General features: G+C 41.4%; 2 protein-coding genes across 2 annotated transcripts; one reads left to right on the top strand and one right to left on the bottom strand.

Annotated features, from left to right (window-relative positions):
* Positions 1-5: 5 nt before the first annotated feature.
* Positions 6-12,361, top strand: LOC311102387 (fibrinogen-like protein 1-like protein). The gene is made up of 3 exons (XM_084143712.1): positions 6-734; positions 984-1,148; positions 9,414-12,361. The coding sequence occupies exons 2-3, from the start codon at positions 1,001-1,003 to the stop codon at positions 10,106-10,108; spliced, it is 843 nt and encodes a 280-aa protein (XP_083999838.1). The 5' UTR covers positions 6-734; positions 984-1,000; the 3' UTR covers positions 10,109-12,361.
* A 117-nt stretch (positions 12,362-12,478) lies between these two features.
* Positions 12,479-14,062, bottom strand: chrm5a (cholinergic receptor, muscarinic 5a; the record flags this gene model as incomplete). Its single annotated transcript, XM_084143832.1, has 1 exon — positions 12,479-14,062. The coding sequence occupies one exon, from the start codon at positions 14,060-14,062 to the stop codon at positions 12,479-12,481; it is 1,584 nt and encodes a 527-aa protein (XP_083999958.1).
* Positions 14,063-18,176: the final 4,114 nt, after the last annotated feature.

Here is an 18,176-nt window from a genome sequence, read left to right as displayed (position 1 = left end):
AGAAAGGGTAGAGAGAGGGAGCACTGAGTAGTGAGAGAGAAGAGGTGAGTCCCAGTGGGAGCGTGTGTTGGCCAGTGTTGACAGCTCCAGAGTGACTGCCAGCCGGACAGCACTACAGCACAACTAGTTATTAGCAACCGCCACTGCCCCGAAGAAGTTCTCATTTCTTTTTGGTTAGGCTATACTGAAATACTCCAAGCCCTAGTTAGAGCCCATAACTATGGCCCAGAGTATAACTACGTTTTTATTTGTCAGGTCATGGTTAGGAAAGATTCCTGGCCCTATTCATAAGGTACATGTATGTGTTGTCTTAGTGTAGAGGTCCTCCAAAATAATGAAGAAATATGTTTCAATTCACTGTATATTTAATTATCATGAAAATACGTTGTTAGACCTTATCATTATGGTGCTTTGTTTATGACTTTATATTTGTAGATAATCTATCACTGTAGTTTTTTAAAAATCCCACTTGATAAGTGAAGTCTGGCTTTAACCCTTGGTGTTTCCTATTGTGACATGAAGGAAGGTTAGGGTGAAGTCCAGTAGAGGCTGTGTGAAAGGGTCTGCACCTCCGTGGACTCTGGGTCTATGGTTGGCAGCCTGATTAGCCTTGTTTGCTCTCTCTCTCTGCCCTTCTCTCTCCGTTTAGTGCTATCAAAGTACAGTGTACTGTATGTTTGACAGCTTATAGTTACAGAGCTCAGCACACACGCAGTGGTGCAGTAAAAGTTAAGGTAAGTGTGTTCATTCTTTACAACATTTCAGTAAGTTGCATTGTTACTAAAGTTGGATTTCTAGTCATTGTATGCAGTGGACTGTTGTGCTATGAACTATGACAGGAGTAGAATTACAGATTTTTGTCCATGTACATATTACCATTTGCAATTATCTCTTGAATGGGTGTAGCAGAATTGTTAGAGAAATTATGCATTGTCACTCTGTATGTATGGTCAATTAAATCCACATGTCTGTTCACCGTGAAGGAACATCCAGTTAGAAGATGCAGAGTTTTGGGACATGGCCAGTGGCAGTAGCAGCAGCACTGGTGATCAGTCTGATGGGAGTGCACACTAAACACCTGGTTGCTGAAAACACCCATCTCCTGACCTCTGAAGAGCACAAGATGGTCCTCAACCAGGGAATGAAAGGTATGGACATTAATGTAATGTCATTACTAACATAATGTAAAGGTTGATTCTACAGTGAAACGTGTGGCTGTATCTCTAGCAGACTTGGGTTCAAATATGTGTATTTGATTATTTGTTATTTAAATACTTATTTCTGTGTATTTGAATATTTTCAAATAATGTGGCCTGAATCAACTACTTCTATTGGAAGTATTTGAAAGTACTTTCAAATAATTTCCTATAAAAAGCCTAATATTTGAAAATATTTTCAAGTACTTATTTCCAAATACATTATTTCAAATACCAAACAGACCTGGGTTCAAATGCATGGGAGTATTTATTTATATTTGAAAATACAATGTGTATTTAAAGAACTTATGAAAGAGGTTGGTGTGTTATTTCACCATCTAATCATGCCATGGGGTTGTTCAATGACAGACATGTATTTGTTTGAAATCAATCATTTGATGGTTTCATTTCAGAGAGACAAATAATCATATATCCGTGGCTTTAAGTAGTAGCGCTCGGTGTTGCACAGTCAAATGTGACAAAAAAACTACATAAAGAAATGTGCAAATGATACATTTGTGATATCAACATAAAAAAAATATATATATATAATAATTATCAATACAGTAATATGAGATCTGTATGTAAAATATTTACATTTGACATTTTAGTCATTTAGCAGAAGCTCTTATCCAGATGGACTTACAGTAAGTGCATTCATCTTAAGATAGCTAGGTGAGACAACCACATATAACAGTCAAATATACAGGATACGAACATTCCATTCCAAATAAACAATGGATATACAGTGAGGGAAAAAAGTATTTGATCCCCTGCTGATTTTGTACGTTTGCCCACTGACAAAGACATGATCAGTCTGTAATTTTAATGGTAGGTTTATTTGAACAGTGAGAGACAGAATAACAACAACAAAATCCAGAAAAACACATGTCAAAAATGTTATGAATTGATTTGCATTTTAATGAGGGAAATAAGTATTTGACCCCTCTGCAAAACATGACTTAGTACTTGGTGGCAAAACCCTTGTTGGCAATCACAGAGGTCAGACGTTTCTTGTAGTTGGCCATCAGGAGGGATTTTGTCCCACTCCTCTTTGCAGATCTTCTCCAAGTCATTACGTTTGGCAACTCGAACTTTCAGCTCCCTCCACAGATTTTCTATGGGATTAAGGTCAGGAGACTTGCTAGGCCACTCCAGGACCTTAATGTGCTTCTTCTTGAGCCACTCCTTTGTTGCCTTGGCCGTGTGTTTTGGGTCATTGTCATGCTGGAATACCCATCCACGACCCATTTTCAATGCCCTGGCTGAGGGAAGGAGGTTCTCACCCAAGATTTGACGGTACATGGCCCCGTCCATCGTCCCTTTGATGCAGTGAAGTTGTCCTGTCCCCTTAGCAGAAAAACACCCCCAAAGCATAATGTTTCCACCTCCATGTTTGACGGTGGGGATGGTGTTCTTGGGGTCATAGGCAGCATTCCTCCTCCTCCAAACACGATTTTGGTCTCATCTGACCACAACACTTTCACCCAGTTCTCCTCTGAATCATTCAGATGTACATTGGCAAACTTCAGACGGCCCTGTATATGTGCTTTCTTGAGCAGGGGGACCTTGCGGGCACTGCAGGATTTCAGTCCTTCACGGCGTAGTGTGTTACCAATTCTTTTCTTGGTGACTATGGTCCCAGCTGCCTTGAGATCATTGACAAGATCCTCCCGTGTAGTTCTGGGCTGATTCCTCAACGTTCTCATGATCATTGCAACTCCACGAAGTGAGATCTTGCATGGAGCCCCAGGCCGAAGGAGATTGACAGTTATTTTGTGTTTCTTCTATTTGCGAATAATCGCACCAACTGTTGTCACCTTCTCACCAAGCTGCTTGGTGATTGTCTTGTAGCCCATTCCAGCCTTGTGTAGGTCTACAATCTTGTCCCTGACATCCTTGGAGAGCTCTTTGGTCTTGGCCATGGTGGAGAGTTTGGAATCCGATTGATTGATTGCTTCTGTGGACAGGTGTATTTTATACAGGTAACAAACTGAGATTAGGAGCACTCCCTTTAAGAGTGTGCTCCTAATCTCAGCTCGTTACCTGTATAAAAGACACCTGGGAGCCAGAAATCTTTCTTATTGATAGGGGGTCAAATACTTATTTCCCTCATTAAAATGCAAATCAATTTATAACATTTTTGCCATGCGTTTTTCTGGATTTTTTTGTTGTTATTCTGTCTCTTACTGTTCAAATAAACCTACCATTAAAATGATAGACTGATCATTTCTTTGTCAGTGGGCAAACGTACAAAATCAGCAGGGGATCAAATACTTTTTTCCCTCACTGTACAGTCACTAGTGAAAGTCTACACACTCCTTGCACATTCTTCACATTTTGCTGCCTTAAAACTCAACCTAAAGGTGATTAAATTCAATGTTTTCCCTATCGATCTACACAACCTACTCCACATTTTCAAAGTGAAAGAAAAATTATTGAAAATGTTCCTTGGTGGAAGTACCTTTGGCAGCCATTACAGCTGTGAATCATTTTGAATACGATTCTACAAACCTTACACAACTCTTGGGGCTACATATAGCCATTGTTTTGTGAAATTGCTCAAGCTCATTACATTTGGTTGGGAATCATTGATGGACAGCAATATTAAAACCGTGTCTCTGTTTTTTAAGCAGATATAATCAGGACAGAGAATGGACCATTCAGGAACAATCAACACCTCCTGGAAAGCCATTCTGGTGTGTCGTTGGCATTAAAATAGGTGTAAATACAAAGGGATCAACAGCATTGCATTCACTCCACATTACAGGCCTGTATGTTAAAGTGAAAAGAAGGAAGCCTGTGTTAAAAAATCCACCTCAAATCAAACATTCTGTTTGAAACAAGGCCGTTAAGTAAAACTGCAAGACAACATGGCCAGACATTAACTTTTTGGCCTAAATTAAAAACGACATGTTTGGGTCACATCGAATACAACACAACACAGAGTGAAACCCTCTGTATTTTCAAGTATTGTAGTGGCAGCATCATGTTATGGGTATGCTTGTCATCGGCAGGGACTGGGGAGTTTGTCCGGGTCAAAATAAATATGAAAGGAGCAAAGCCCAGGTAAAAAGATAAAGGAAAACCCGCCTCAGTCTTCTGAAAACCATGGGATAGAATTTTATTTTCAGCGAGACAATGACACAAATGTTTATGCCAAAGACATACCAGAATGGGTTTCCAAGAGGTGTTTAGTGCGTTCCTAAGTGCTCTAGTCTTGATTTAAAATTGCTTGAAATTCAGAGACAAGGTTTTAATATTGCTGTCCATCAATGATTCCCAAACAAATTTAATGAGCTTGAGGTATTCTGACAAAAACAATGTGCATATGTTGCCCTGAGAGTTGTGCAAAATTGGTAGAATATTATTCAAAATTATTCACAGCTGTAATGGCTTCCAAAAGTTCTTCCATCAAGTATTAACTCTGGGGTGTGATGACTTACGCAATCAAGACATCTTTGCTCTTTTATTTTTTATTAATTTAGGCAGTTTTCTCTAACTTTCTTTCACTTTGAATATGTGGAGTAGGTTTTGTAGATCTGTAGGGGAAAAGAATGCCATCCTTTAATTGTCCATCCTTTAATCCTTTTTTCGATTTACTTTAAGGCAGCAAAATGTGAAGACTGTGCAAGGGGTGTATAGACTTTCACTAGGCACTGTATAGCATTTTGCAACAAAACCCATTTTAATACACATCTAAAATCTATGAATAAAAAATCTGAGAACAGTACTATTTTACACACACATGAAGGCAACCATAAGCAATCATTTCTGATGAAAAAACACAAATATGAAAAATGTGTGTATATAGCGGTTTGGAACTAAACTCTGAATTTGAGTACATGCCAATACTTTCCAAGTGTATTTCCAAATACATTCCTACACTACTTGTGTTTAAAAAATAAATACAAAATCTAAATACTTACTTCCAAATACCTTAAATAGTATTTGAACCCAGGTCTGGTCTGTAGTTGTCATGTATCGTTTCAGGGGGATTTAATTTTGGCTTTAAGTTGTATTGATTGAGAAGGCTTACTTCTCTGATGATGTTGAATGAGTAGCCCTATGTGTGGGCTATGTGTGGGCTATGTGTGGTGCCTTTTAAGTCTCATATCTTTGCTGATAGACAAACAAGTTTGTTTTGAGTCACCGTTATTCTGGAGGTAGTTCAAATGCCAAAGTCTAGACCGAATGACTTATTGATCCTTCTACGTCATTGTTTCTATACACTTCTTACACGTTTCACATTTCTTATCGGCTAATAAGAACAATAGTGTATTGTTGTGACACACTTTTGTCATACTAAACAGCTGTTACAATAGATCATTAATGTTTGATGAACACGTTGTGTCGTGACGTGACTTTATTATTGTGATGACTATTATTTATCGAATAATTACCTACTATGTTTAATTGTTACTAGATTAAATTAATCATATAACTAACTCATTAGGAATTTGGGGCACGACGGGAAAAATTGTTTAACGAGTAACCGTTTCCCGAATTAACTCTAAAGATATCTAGATATCTCTTATCATTTAACAGTCATTTATTAATAATTTACCTCATATCAGTCTCATTCTGAAAGTCGTAGGCTCTTTAAGTCTGCACAAACCCGGGTCTTACTGATCATTCCGTACCACACACATTTATTTAATTATTTATTTACTAACGAATTAAAAATGATTACCAAGATACAAACACGTACACAGTATAGGTAGGGATTAGAAACTTAATACAATGAAAACGGGTCCCTAGCGGACTAACACAATATGACACTTGTTACAAAAGATGGAGAGTTAAAGAGAGAGAGAGAGAGAAAACACTTGGATAAACATTGACCTATGCTCACAGTAATCCTAATACTTTGCCCCGAACTGCCGCCCGTTTGGGAAGAAAAACAATGCATGTATTTACGTGTTGGAGGTCTTCGTCATGTACTGTTGAAGTCGGAAGTTTACATACACCTTAGCCAAATACATTTAAACTCTGTTTTTCACAATTCCTGACATTTAATCCTAGTAAAAATTCCCTGTCTTAGGTCAGTTAGGATCACCACTTTATTTTAAGAATGTGAAATGTCAGAATAATAGTAGAGAGAATGATTTATTTCAGCTTTTATTTCTTTTATCACATTCCCAGTGGGTCAGAAGTTTACATACACTCAATTAGTATTTGGTAGCATTGCCTTTAAATTGTTTAACTTGGGTCAAACGTTTCGGGTAAGTTGGGTGAATTTTGGCCCATTCTTCCTGACAGAGCTGGTGTAAGTGAGTCAGGTTTGTAGGCCTCCTTGCTCGCACACGCTTTTTCAGTTCTGCCCACAAATGTACTATTGGATTGAAGTCAAGGCATTGTGATGGCCACTCCAATACCTTGACTTTGTTGTCCTTAAGCCATTTTGCCACAACTTTGGAAGTATGCTTGGGGTTATTGTCCATTTGGAAGACCCATTTGCGACCAAGCTTTAACTTCCTGACTGATGTCTTGAGATGTTGCTTCAATATATCCACATCATTTTCCTTCCTCATGATGCCATCTTTTTTGTGAAGTGCACCAGTCCCTCCTGCAGCAAAGCACCCCCACAGCATGATGCTGCCACCCCCGTGCTTCACGGTTGGGATGGTGTTCTTCGGCTTGCAAGCGTTCCCCTTTTCCGATGGTCATTATGGCCAAACAGTTATATTTTTGTTTCATCAAACCAGAGGACATTTCTCCAAAAAGTACGATCTTTGTCCCCATGTGCAGTTGCAAACCGTAGTCTGGTTTTTTAATGGCGGTTTTGGAGCAGTGGCTTCTTCCTTGCTGAGCGGCCTTTCAGGTTATGTCGATATAGGACTCGTTTTACTGTGGATATAGATACTTTTGTACCTGTTTCCTCCAGCATCTTCACAAGGTCCTTTGCTGTTGTTCTGGCATTGATTTGCACTTTTCGCACCAAAGTACGTTTATCTCTAGGAGACAGAACGCGTCTCCTTCCTGAGCGGTATGACGGCTGCGTGGTCCCATGGTGTTTATACTTGCGTACTATTGTTTGTACAGATGAACGTGGTACCTTCAGGCGTTTGGAAATTGCTCCCAAGGATGAACCAGACTTGTGGAGGTCTACAATTCTTTGGCTGATTTCTTTTGATTTTCCCATGATGTCAAGCAAATAGGCACTGAGTTTGAAGGTAGGCCTTGAAATACATCCACAGGTACACCTCCAATTGACTCAAATTATGTCAATTAGCCTATCAGAAGCTTCTAAAGCCATGATATCATTTTCTGGAATTTTCCAAGCTGTTTAAAGGCACAGTCAACTTAGTGTATGTAAACTTCGGACCCACTGGAATTGTGATACAGTGAATTATAAGTGAAATAATCTGTCTGTAAACAATTGTTGGAAAAATTACTTGTGTCATGCACAAAGTAGATGTCCTAACCGACTTGCCAAAACTATAGTTTGTTAACAACTGTATGTAAACTTCTGACTTCAACTGTATCCCTGTTGGACCCAGGCCTTCGTGGGAAGGGGTCGATTGGGCCTTCTCTTTCGGATGGCCTTTTAGATGTAAGGCTCAGATTGTCCACAAGAGGTCACAATGTCCTTCTTCTTAGTTGTCTGTTTACTTTCACTCGTTCTGGAAGTGGTCTTCTGAGGACGGCTAATCAGCCGTGTCGATGATTCCCTGTGGGGTTATGAGAGCAGTGTAGTAGACGATGGCTTGAAGAGAGTAAGAGGATGGTCCCACTTAAATTCACCTTCTTAGATACAGTACTTAGAACAGCTACTCAGCCGTAACATTGATTGTTAGTGGAGGCATCTTTTTCGTCTTCACCTCGTGTTGATTTTCAGGGTCGGGACCAATATGGACAAAAGCTGCAGCTTGAGGTCCGTCTAGTCTGATCTGATCATTCTTATCTCAATCTTTAATGCACTCTGGTAAAGAGGGGCGTTTCTGAGCTCTCTCGGGTGTGGCTAGTTACGAGGCAAAAGTATTATCATCACTATGATTTTGTTAGAAAGCTAAAATCACATTCCTATCTTCATGAAAACATTGTCTTCCTCCTTGATATTTTCTACACAATGTAAAGGATGTAAACCTGATATCCACAGTGTAAAAGCTCTTCAAGTCACAATGTTCTCGTTATAACGCCTTTATACCATTTTTAATGACATCACAAAATATACATTAATTTTCCATACTCCATTTCTCATCATTCCCAACGTTTGGATGTTGAAATATATTGTCCCAATGTTCATTGTTGGATGTTGAAGTTTTTGGGCAGCAAAAAGTCTCTGAAACAATACATTCCTTTAACCATACTAGAATGCCAGAGATAGATTCTCCTATCTCTAATTTATGGCAGTATTAAGGTGTCAAGACCGGCACAGCCCCCTGTGGGTAAGAGGGTCTTGGTTGTTGTCGGCTATTTGCCAAGCTGATGTGAGGCCTTTGTTCCTCACCCAGGGAGAGTCATGACAGTTGAAATCCCATGTGGCAGGTTAAATGGATACTTTGGGATTTTGGCAATGAAGCCAATTATCTACCTCCCCAGAGTCTGAACTCATGGAAACCATTTTTATGTCTGAGTCTGCATCCTGTATGAAGAAAGTTAGAGGTAGTTTCGCGAACCAACGCTAATTAGCGTTAGCGCAATGGCTGGAAGTCAACTTCCTTCAAACTGCATGCAGACATAAAAATGGTATCCACGAGTTCATCTGACTCTGGGGAAGTAAGCTTCATTTCCAAAATCCTGAAGTATCCCTTTAATAGGTGTAAATAATGCTTAGAAAAAGCAATCCAGATAAGCTGCTCTGATTTACTCACCTTAACATTTACATTTACATTTTAGTCATTTAGCAGACGCTCTTATCCAGAGCGACTTACAGTTAGTGAGTGCATAAATTATTTTTTCATACTGGCCCCCCGTGGGAATCGAACCCACAACCCTGGCGTTGCAAACGCCATGCTCTACCAACTGAGCTACATCCCTGCCAGCCATTCCCTCCTCTACCCTGGACGACGCTGGGCCAATTGTGCGCCGCCCCATGGGTCTCCCGGTCGCGGCCGGGTACGACAGAGCCTGGATACGAACCAGGATCTTTAGTGGCACAGCTAGCACTGCGATGCAGTGCCTTAGACCAAGAACCTCATGTTACCCATCAACTCTTTGTGTAATCTATGTACTGTGGGTGTTAATTCAGTTTGTTGCCATTTCACCCTGCAGAATACCCCAGGGACTGTTATGAGATGTTGATGGGTTCAGGGGGTCAGGCCAGAGATGGAGTGTACCTGATTCAGCCTGGTGACTACCCTATCCTGGCCTACTGCGCCATGCAAGAGGGTGGTTGGACCGTGGTACAGCACATCACGGTCAACAGCAGCGTGGACTTCGACCGCACCTGGGTCGAATACAAGCAGGGCTTCGGGTTCCTGACTGGTGACCACTGGCTGGGGAACGAACACCTCCACCACCTCACCCAAGGGCCTGGGCGCTACAAGCTGGGGGTCAAGCTAGTGAACAAAGATGCCATCACCAAGATGGGCGAGTATGACCCTTTTATGGTGGAGGATGAACGGTCTGGGTTCAGACTGCGTCTGGGTCTGTTCCAGGGCTCTGCCTTAGACGCTCTCACCCTGGACACAGAGAACTACCTGCATGACAACCAGAGGTTTACCACCAAGGACCGAGACAACGACAATTACTTCCAGAACTGTGCCAAGCTGGAGTTTCGGGGTGTGGCGGGAGGGGGCTGGTGGTACGACGCCTGTGCTGGGGCCAACCTAAACCGCAGGAATGTAATCTACTGGCAGAAGGACTGCAACAAGGAGCACCTGTGTAAGTACGCCTGGATGATGGTAAAACCCTCGGACACAGTGAAGGTGGTCCACACTGGGGACTGTACGAAGGATGAACTGTAAGTGTTGTCTGGAGATTAGGTTGATCAATACCATCTGTGGTCATACTAATGCAGTGGTTCTCAAAACATTGTTTACGTGATAGAGACAATAGTTCAACACGTTTAATTCAGAAATACACAGAGACAAAAATACTGTAATATACTTGTCACACATTTCTTAAGTAATAAAAAAAGCAATTGTTATTTTGGGGATTTCATACACCTAAGTCTTCTCCTCTACCTTCTCCCACAAAATTGCAAGTGCAGTTTTTTTGTATGTCTAAATGATCACCGATACAAAACATTTTGTGGTCATGATATCATAGCTTATTACACATGTAATATAACATTTGCAGTATTTTTACTCACTCACCCAATATCACTGAACGAATAACCTATGTATGTGTTGGTTGTTGGCAGAAAAACCAATATGTACTGAATCAAAATAAGATTCTAACAGTAAGTTTACAGTAGCATTTCTTATGATTAATTGCAAGTAGTACTCAGCGATGTAAAACATTTTATTTTATGGTTCTGGCCAATTGAAAACGTTTAAATGTTTTTTCTATCAATGTGTAGATGAGAATGATACAGTCCAATACGGAATGACCAAAACAAAGGCCTGTAACCTGAGGACAGACGTTAAACATATTGTAATGAATACATGACACAGAAGAGTGCATGAATCAAACCCTGCTCTCCCCCTGAATGTAAATGTGTAGAGAGCTGTCACTGCGCTAAGTGACTTATAGTGACCCTGGGCAGATGAAATCACTAAAGGCTAATTCTTATCTGACAAGTCATTTGTCATGTGCACATAACAACCGGCGCTGTAGCGAAAATTTTAACATAAGCAATCTAGTTACAGTGCCTCCTAAAGACATGATTGACATCGGGAAAAGAGCGTGGGCTATTAGCTGATCAATGATGTTGATGATGGATGTACTGTAAATCTGCTAGTTTGTTAGCTTGATTTTTTTTTACTGATTGTGATTTATCTTCAATGCTCTTAAATGTAGCTCTGTAGCTCAATTGGTAGAGCATGGCACTTGTAACGCCAGGGTAGTGGGTTCGATCCCCGGGACCACCCATATGTAAAAATGTATGCGCACATGACTGTAAGTCGCTTTGGATAAAAGCGTCTGCTAAATGGCATATTATTATTATTATTATATTATTAAATAATAACTTCATAATATAATATGAATAATCTTCTGACTCAAGATATATGGCTGGTTGGCTAGTGGCTTGTGTGGATATTTTAGTATATTGTGATTAGCTAGACTCTAGATTACCTGTGTTGCTGCTGCCGACTGAGGAAGGGATGGAGTTGGGTCGGAGCGAGGGTCGTTGATGCAGCCGCTCCTCTCTGTCTTTTGCCTCTCTCTGCTGCTGTATCAGCCAACAGACCAAATATTGATGATGATGATGTAAATCAAGTGTTATCAAGTGTTAATCAAATGTGCTGCTGCTATGGCAGCACTGTTGATATTTAAACTAGGTAGCTTGCTACACACACTTGACCGTTGAAGGCATCTCAAGCCATGCATGTTTGGATACCGGGCGCGTGCAATCTCCATACAGGGCAGACTGGGAAAACTGGCGAGTGGAAGTGCAAAGGGGCAGGTGGGAGGGCTATCTGTGCACGTGCCTGGTCAGGTGTATACTTTATGCAGAAGTGTCCCATGAACTATAGCATAAAATCAAGTTTTATGCAGTTTATGTGCACTTTAAAGCTGCTGAGTCGATAATACAAGTAGTTAGTTATTATAGTTATTATAGTTATTTAATAGAATTTGATACTGAAACCTCAGCATTTACTTTAATCAAATCTCTTCCCCTCTGTTTATGTGCTGTCTGGCTTCATTTGGACTGTATGTGTTTGTGCTTGTGGAAAGATTGGCTGTTGAATGTTTGATTGTTTGTATCTGACTAAAGTGAATGGCACATGTGAACAAGGCTTTGATGAGTGTACAATCGTTTGTTATCCAGCTCGCTTTAAAACCAAGACAAAAACTGTGATAGCCATTAAAGTAAACACAATATAGTCTAACATAATACCTATAAAACAATCACAGAAGATGTGTTTCTATCAAATATCTCTCACTTTTTTGTGCATTTGGGTTATTTTTGATATTTTGATATTCAATGATGTATTGGTGTACAGTATCAACATTTGCGGCAAGATTATCAAACACTTTTGTATTTCTTGTGAGCAGTGAGCAAAGTACTGATTAAAGAACAATACCACGAACAAACTAGAGTCTTGTCTCTAACCTTTGTACTTTTGACACACCCTACATAATTCAAGTACTAAACAGAAATATGTCCACATGTATCTGAGTCATATTGGTCTTCATACTTGTTCCTCTGGAAGGACAGAGTGAATGGCTCAAGTTAGTTTGCTGCTCACTACAGGGTTTTGCCCGTACCAGTAGAGTTTCTCTTCCACTCTCTTCTTCTTCCACTGACAAAGCAGCAGCATGCGGAAGGTCTTCTGAAAGGTCTTGTTGCAGAGGGCGTAGCACATGGGGTTCACTGTGCTGTTGACATAGCACAGCCAGTAGCCCAGGTGCCAGAGAGACACAGGGATACAGTCAGAGCAGAAGGTGGAGATGAGCACCATGATGTTGTAGGGTGTCCACGTCAGGATAAAGGCCAGCAGGATGGCACTGAGAGTCTGGGCAGCCTTCCTCTCCTTGATCAGGACCATCCTCTTCCTCTTGGTCAGCTGGATCTTCAGAGTGGTGTCTATTGGCTTGGAGGAGGAGGTGGAGGGTGGGGCACTCATGGAGTCTGCTGAGGAGAAAGATGATGGGGCCATGTTGGTGTCCCCGTTCTTGCTCTGCTGGGCACTGCTGTTAGTGTCTTTGGGAACTGGTTTAAACTTGTATGACACACACTTCTTGCTCTTCTGGGAGTTGGTCTTGGGAGGTGTGTGGAAGAAGTTGTCCTCGTAACTGCTGAGCTGCTCATTCTCACAGCCCGCTGTGCCCGTGCTCGGCCCACATATCTGGTTCCGGTAGGTGGGCTGGAAGACCCCCGGGGACACGGGCCGCTCCTCGTCCTCCGAGGAGGCGTAGCTGTTGAAGGTGGTCAGCTGGTCGCTCTTGGACCACTCGTCGTTGGTGGCAGCGGCTGATTTGGCTGCGTGGCTCCTGTTGGAGGAGGACCAGGAGGCCTGGGTTCTGTCCCGGGAGGCAGAGCTGAGCTGCTTGCAGTTGAAGCAGGATCTGATTATGGTTTTCTGGGGCTTGGTGGTACCAGCGTCTGTGGAGCTGTTGATGCCCTGGAGCTCAGCGAGGTCCTTGGTGCGACGCTCCGTCTCCTTGTAGATCCGACAGTAAAGGATGGTCATGATCGATACAGGGATGTAAAACGCAGCAATGGCTGTCCCAAATGTTATCACTGGCTCAGAGAAGAACTGGATCTGACACTGCCTCTCAGGGACTGTCCTTTTCCCCACAAAATACTGCCAACACAGTATGGGAGGGGCCCACAGGATGAGGGACACCAGCCAGGCCATGCCTATCATGACCCCAGCCCGTTTGGGGGTGCGCTTGGCTCTATAGGTCAGAGGTCTGGTGATAGAGAAGTACCGGTCAAAACTGATGACCAGCAGGTTCATCACTGATGCATTACTGGCCACGTAGTCCAAAGCCAACCAGAGGTCACAGGCCATACTCCCCAGCGCCCAGTATCCCATCAGTATGTAGGAGGTGTAGAGGTTCATAGAGAACACACCTATAATGAGGTCAGCTACAGCCAAACTCAGCAGGTAGTAGTTGTTGACTGTCTTCAGCTGGCTGTTTACCTTAAATGACAGCATCACCAAGACGTTCCCCACTATCGTAATCAGGCTCACGATGGCCGACACAGTTGCTATGGTCATGACCTCCCATAGACTGTGTGTGGCAAGGTGGATGTCTGTCGCATTGCCATTTATGGATGAGTTCTGTATTCCTTCACCTTCCATGTTGTTTCTCTCACGTTGTCCTTATTGTGGTATCAGTGGTATGACTATGAGAGAGTAGTCTGTTGGGTGCACCATCTTGAGTAGGATATCCTGAAAAAAATTAAAAATTAAGTGAGTTAATAAAATAATAAATGCAGTTTACAAGTGATCTCCTGATGCAAACTCAAAACTCCATGTAAATGTACGACATAAAAAAGTGTAGTGCCACAATAGCCACTAGATGGCAGTAATAATCAACAATCATCAGTATGTGAGTCTAGTGGGTAGGGCACCAATGCTTACGCTCTGGCCAAAGATGGGGACCGTGCACCTTGCAAAACCACTCAGTAAGACTGTTTAGGACCTCAATATAATTAACATGTGATAACAGCACCTAAATGTAGTATGCATGTTCGTGCTGTGTCATATAAAAGTGTATGATTACGTTTTTGCTGCCAAAAAAAGCTCAGGTAGAGCTATGTCATATATGAATGCATGTATGAACATATTTGGGCCATTATGTCATATAAGCACTCAGGTATCCTTTGTTTTAGTTATTGTGTATTCATCTAGTATATATGCATAATTGGCTGTATTGAGGTCTCTCACACAGACAGTTTGTTACAGTACAGAGGTACATCAGCAGACAACAAGGCTTCACAGATGAGCACATTGGTCATTTTAAGCAATCTAGCCAAACATCTGTGACACTTGAAATCCAGGTCATTAGAAAATGATTCCTTTGCTCATTGATATCAGCAATCATGTTTTTTGTCTGTATTAAATGGATGTACTGTAGATGTCACAGTATTGTCTGGGTGGCTCTCTGTAACCAGGGAGATGATGAAGTGATTGCTTCTGGATGACAAAGACTGATATCAGTGGAGCTAGAGGAAATATGCTTGAGCTTTGTACTGAGGGAACAATCAACAAACAGACTAAAGGAGATGGCCATGTCATTTCTGTCCCTAGAGCTTGTTTGAATTGTCTAGTGAGACGTAGGTTGTAGCAGGTGTTTGCTCTGCCTCCTGGCTGAGTTCACCCAGCTGAAAGAACAGCAGCGTCACAGTTCTTAGGTCACTTAGCTTAGAACTCCATGTGTACTGACGGGGATTGATAAAACACAAATTAACCTGGACCTTTGCAGTTTCTCCACACACCTTTATGTGAGATTAATCCACCTCAGATCATTATGGGGATGCTGGGGGTGCTAAATCCCAAAACTTTGGCAGTCTTTATTTCAATGTTTTCCTGCTGTTTTCCTGGCTTCAGTCTCTTCACTATGCTTCTGACTGGGTTGACTGGGTTTTTAAATGTCATGAATGTCATGGCTTGTGATTAAGTAAATTGAAACTGTGCAACAAACAGACAGGCTACCTGAATTGTCCATTAGTTATTTAGCACTTAACACTTTTTCTCCAAAGCGACCTACAGATTCTGAAGTGTATGTCATAATGCCCCCGTTGGAATTGAACATGCAACCTTGGGACCGGTTCCAACCAATTGGGTTATAATAGTGTCCTAAATCTAGCCCTGGAGACAGGCCCTGGCAGGTTATTCAGTTTAATGATGAACTCTGGCATATGTCAATGTAATAGCACCCTTAGAGACTGTGGGAATGAAATAGTGATTGGAGTGATTGCTATAATTTATTCTGCCCTGTGTTTCTCGGTCACATGACAGAAACATTTTTTTTCATTTCATTTTGTTCTTGACAACACTGCAGGTAGGAAAAGAAAACCACAGCTCTAATGATGGTGAGATGAAAGAATGGTATGGTGAAAAGACATGTGAGCAACATGTAGTGTGTCATATTTGATTTATAGGTTTGACTGTGTCTACTACCATGAATATACATCTAATGGGAGATACTGTACATGAAAGTTGGTTGAAGCTTGAATTTATCTGGATGGTAGCATTTGTAGCATGTGCCATTGCCAACCTTTGCCTATGTTTGAAACCATGCTCCCACTAGCTAGCCTCGCAAGCCGCCTGATCTTGCCGACCTTACATGGATGCTCGCTACATGGATATCGCAGCGGTAATCAGTCGAAGCTACCCACTTGCACCTCTGTACAGTATTTCTGTGCTGCCATGAGCCTAAAGTACCCAATGTCCCACGTCATCTGGAGTGCTGCTGGAGAATATCCAACATGGGTAATGTTATTTTCTAGGGCTGGGACAATAATCATATAATCGACAATTATGTACAATAACCGTGAACTAAAAATAACAATAATCAATATCGTCTTATTACATTAATTTTAGGAAGGGGGGGATTAAACTTTATCTTCAAGTAGATATAGTTTACCCAACAGCAGTTTATCATTTTTACATGAAGATGGTAAAGTTGGCAGGGTTGGGGAGTAGTTTAATTACTACATGTAGTTCAACTAACTTAATTACATTTTGCAGTAGCTTGTTAGTAAATCTTGGTAGTTAATTTTCAGTAGGTAATTACTTTTTTGCCATGTAGCAGTGTAGCTAACTACTGGAACTACACTAAAAAAGATGTCAAGAAGTAGGCAGGAATTTCCTTTATTTTTCGGCATCAGACCTTCCTAATCCTCACTTGAAACAATAGGCTAAATTAAACGTTCCGTTAACATCTGATTCCAGAGTGATCTGTTCTTGCAATTTGTAGTCTATGATATTTCAGAATTAGATATGATTTTTATCACGAAGTAGTCTCTTCTAGTATAAAGTAATTGGTAGCTTGGTAAACTATATTTTCAGAGTAGCTTCCCCAACACTGAAAGTTGGTAATAATTTTACGAGCAGAATGGAATGGTAGGGACGAGAAGCTTCTTTGCAAAAGTTCCAAGCGGTCAAAACCATACGGTTTTGGGACAGGGGTGTCACCAAAGCTGTGTCGTAAATGCTGTAGCTAATTTTCAAAGATACACTACAAGCTCAAAAAATAATAATAATACTGAATCGTCAAAGCCGATTTTGTTGAGAGGGGGTGAAGGTGGCATCACAGATGCTGAGTTTAGGGCCTTGTTAAGTGGACATCCACTGTACTGTACCTTGTCCATGCTACTTAGGATCAATGGGATCACTCAGTAATAGACACCTGCTTGGTCGTTCCCCTCCTCAAAACATCTGCATTATGAGATCTTTGTGTCAAAATGAATGAAACACAGTATTCATATAACAGATGCTCTTCAAATGTAAATTGTAACAATGGAAACATTTACAGTACATGTGTGTGAAATCTTGCTGAACTTGCTGTCCCAGTTTTAGATTGGCTGTCTCAGTATAACTATTATGATAGACTACCACCTCCTCCTTTTCTGATCCTGGATACCTAGTCACCAGAAGACCTCATGTTATCATCTCAGAATTGGAAGATAAATATATACTCTGTCAGTTCACCTCCCAGTAGTATTTTGACACTATCGTGACCTATAATAATAATATATGCCATTTAGCAGACACTTTTATCCAAAGTGACTTACAGTCATGCATGCATACATTTTACATGCAGGTGGTCCTGGGAATCGAACCCATTATCCTGGCGTTGCAAGTACCATGCTCTACCAACTAAACTACAGTGACCTATCGTTTTAAGGAACTTCTCCACTCATTGGTATTCTGTTGGCACACCGTGGAAGCCTGAGGCCCACACAAATAACATTCCACTCACCACAGGGAGGCTCAGCGAACCCTTGGATCGCCCTTCAGCTTGTTACTGTGACATTTATATCACTCACATAATCAACATCACAGCACTGGAGAGCCCAGGTAGCACTTGGCAGCTGTTTTTTTCTCTGCACTGTCTTTTTACATTCTGAACTAATCTCTCTTCTTCTTTCCCCCTCTCTTTATTATTCCTTCGATCTATCAGTCTGTCACGCCGACGCTCTCATTCGCCATGAACTGCTTGCTCTAGAAGAAACCAATTTTTTATTTGCTCATGAGGCAAAATGACAGAAGTAATCAAGTTCAAAGTAACCTTACTGGCCTCCGTCGATAATGGTACTCCAGGTTGGCACCTCTCTCCATTTCTTACGCCTGACGAAGGGAATATGTGTGCTTGAGGAGTAAGCCCTTGTCTAGTAGACTGAGGGTCTCCAGCAAGAGCTTGTTCTCCTCTTACAGTAAAAAGGTCTGGATAGATAGGCCAGGCCAC

This window comes from Coregonus lavaretus (assembly GCF_964263955.1).
Source record: "Coregonus lavaretus genome assembly, chromosome: 27".
NCBI lineage: Eukaryota > Metazoa > Chordata > Actinopteri > Salmoniformes > Salmonidae > Coregonus > Coregonus lavaretus.
Note: the sequence above shows the minus strand (reverse complement) of the source record. Positions and strands in the feature narration are given on the sequence as shown.

Bases quoted from the DNA above. Each gene is read 5' to 3' on its own strand.
- LOC311102387 (XM_084143712.1), top strand. From the start codon at position 1,001: ATGCAGAGTTTTGGGACATGGCCAGTGGCAGTAGCAGCAGCACTGGTG. The intron at 1,149-9,413 runs GTATGGACATTA...TTCACCCTGCAG, and splicing joins CCTCAACCAGGGAATGAAAG to AATACCCCAGGGACTGTTAT.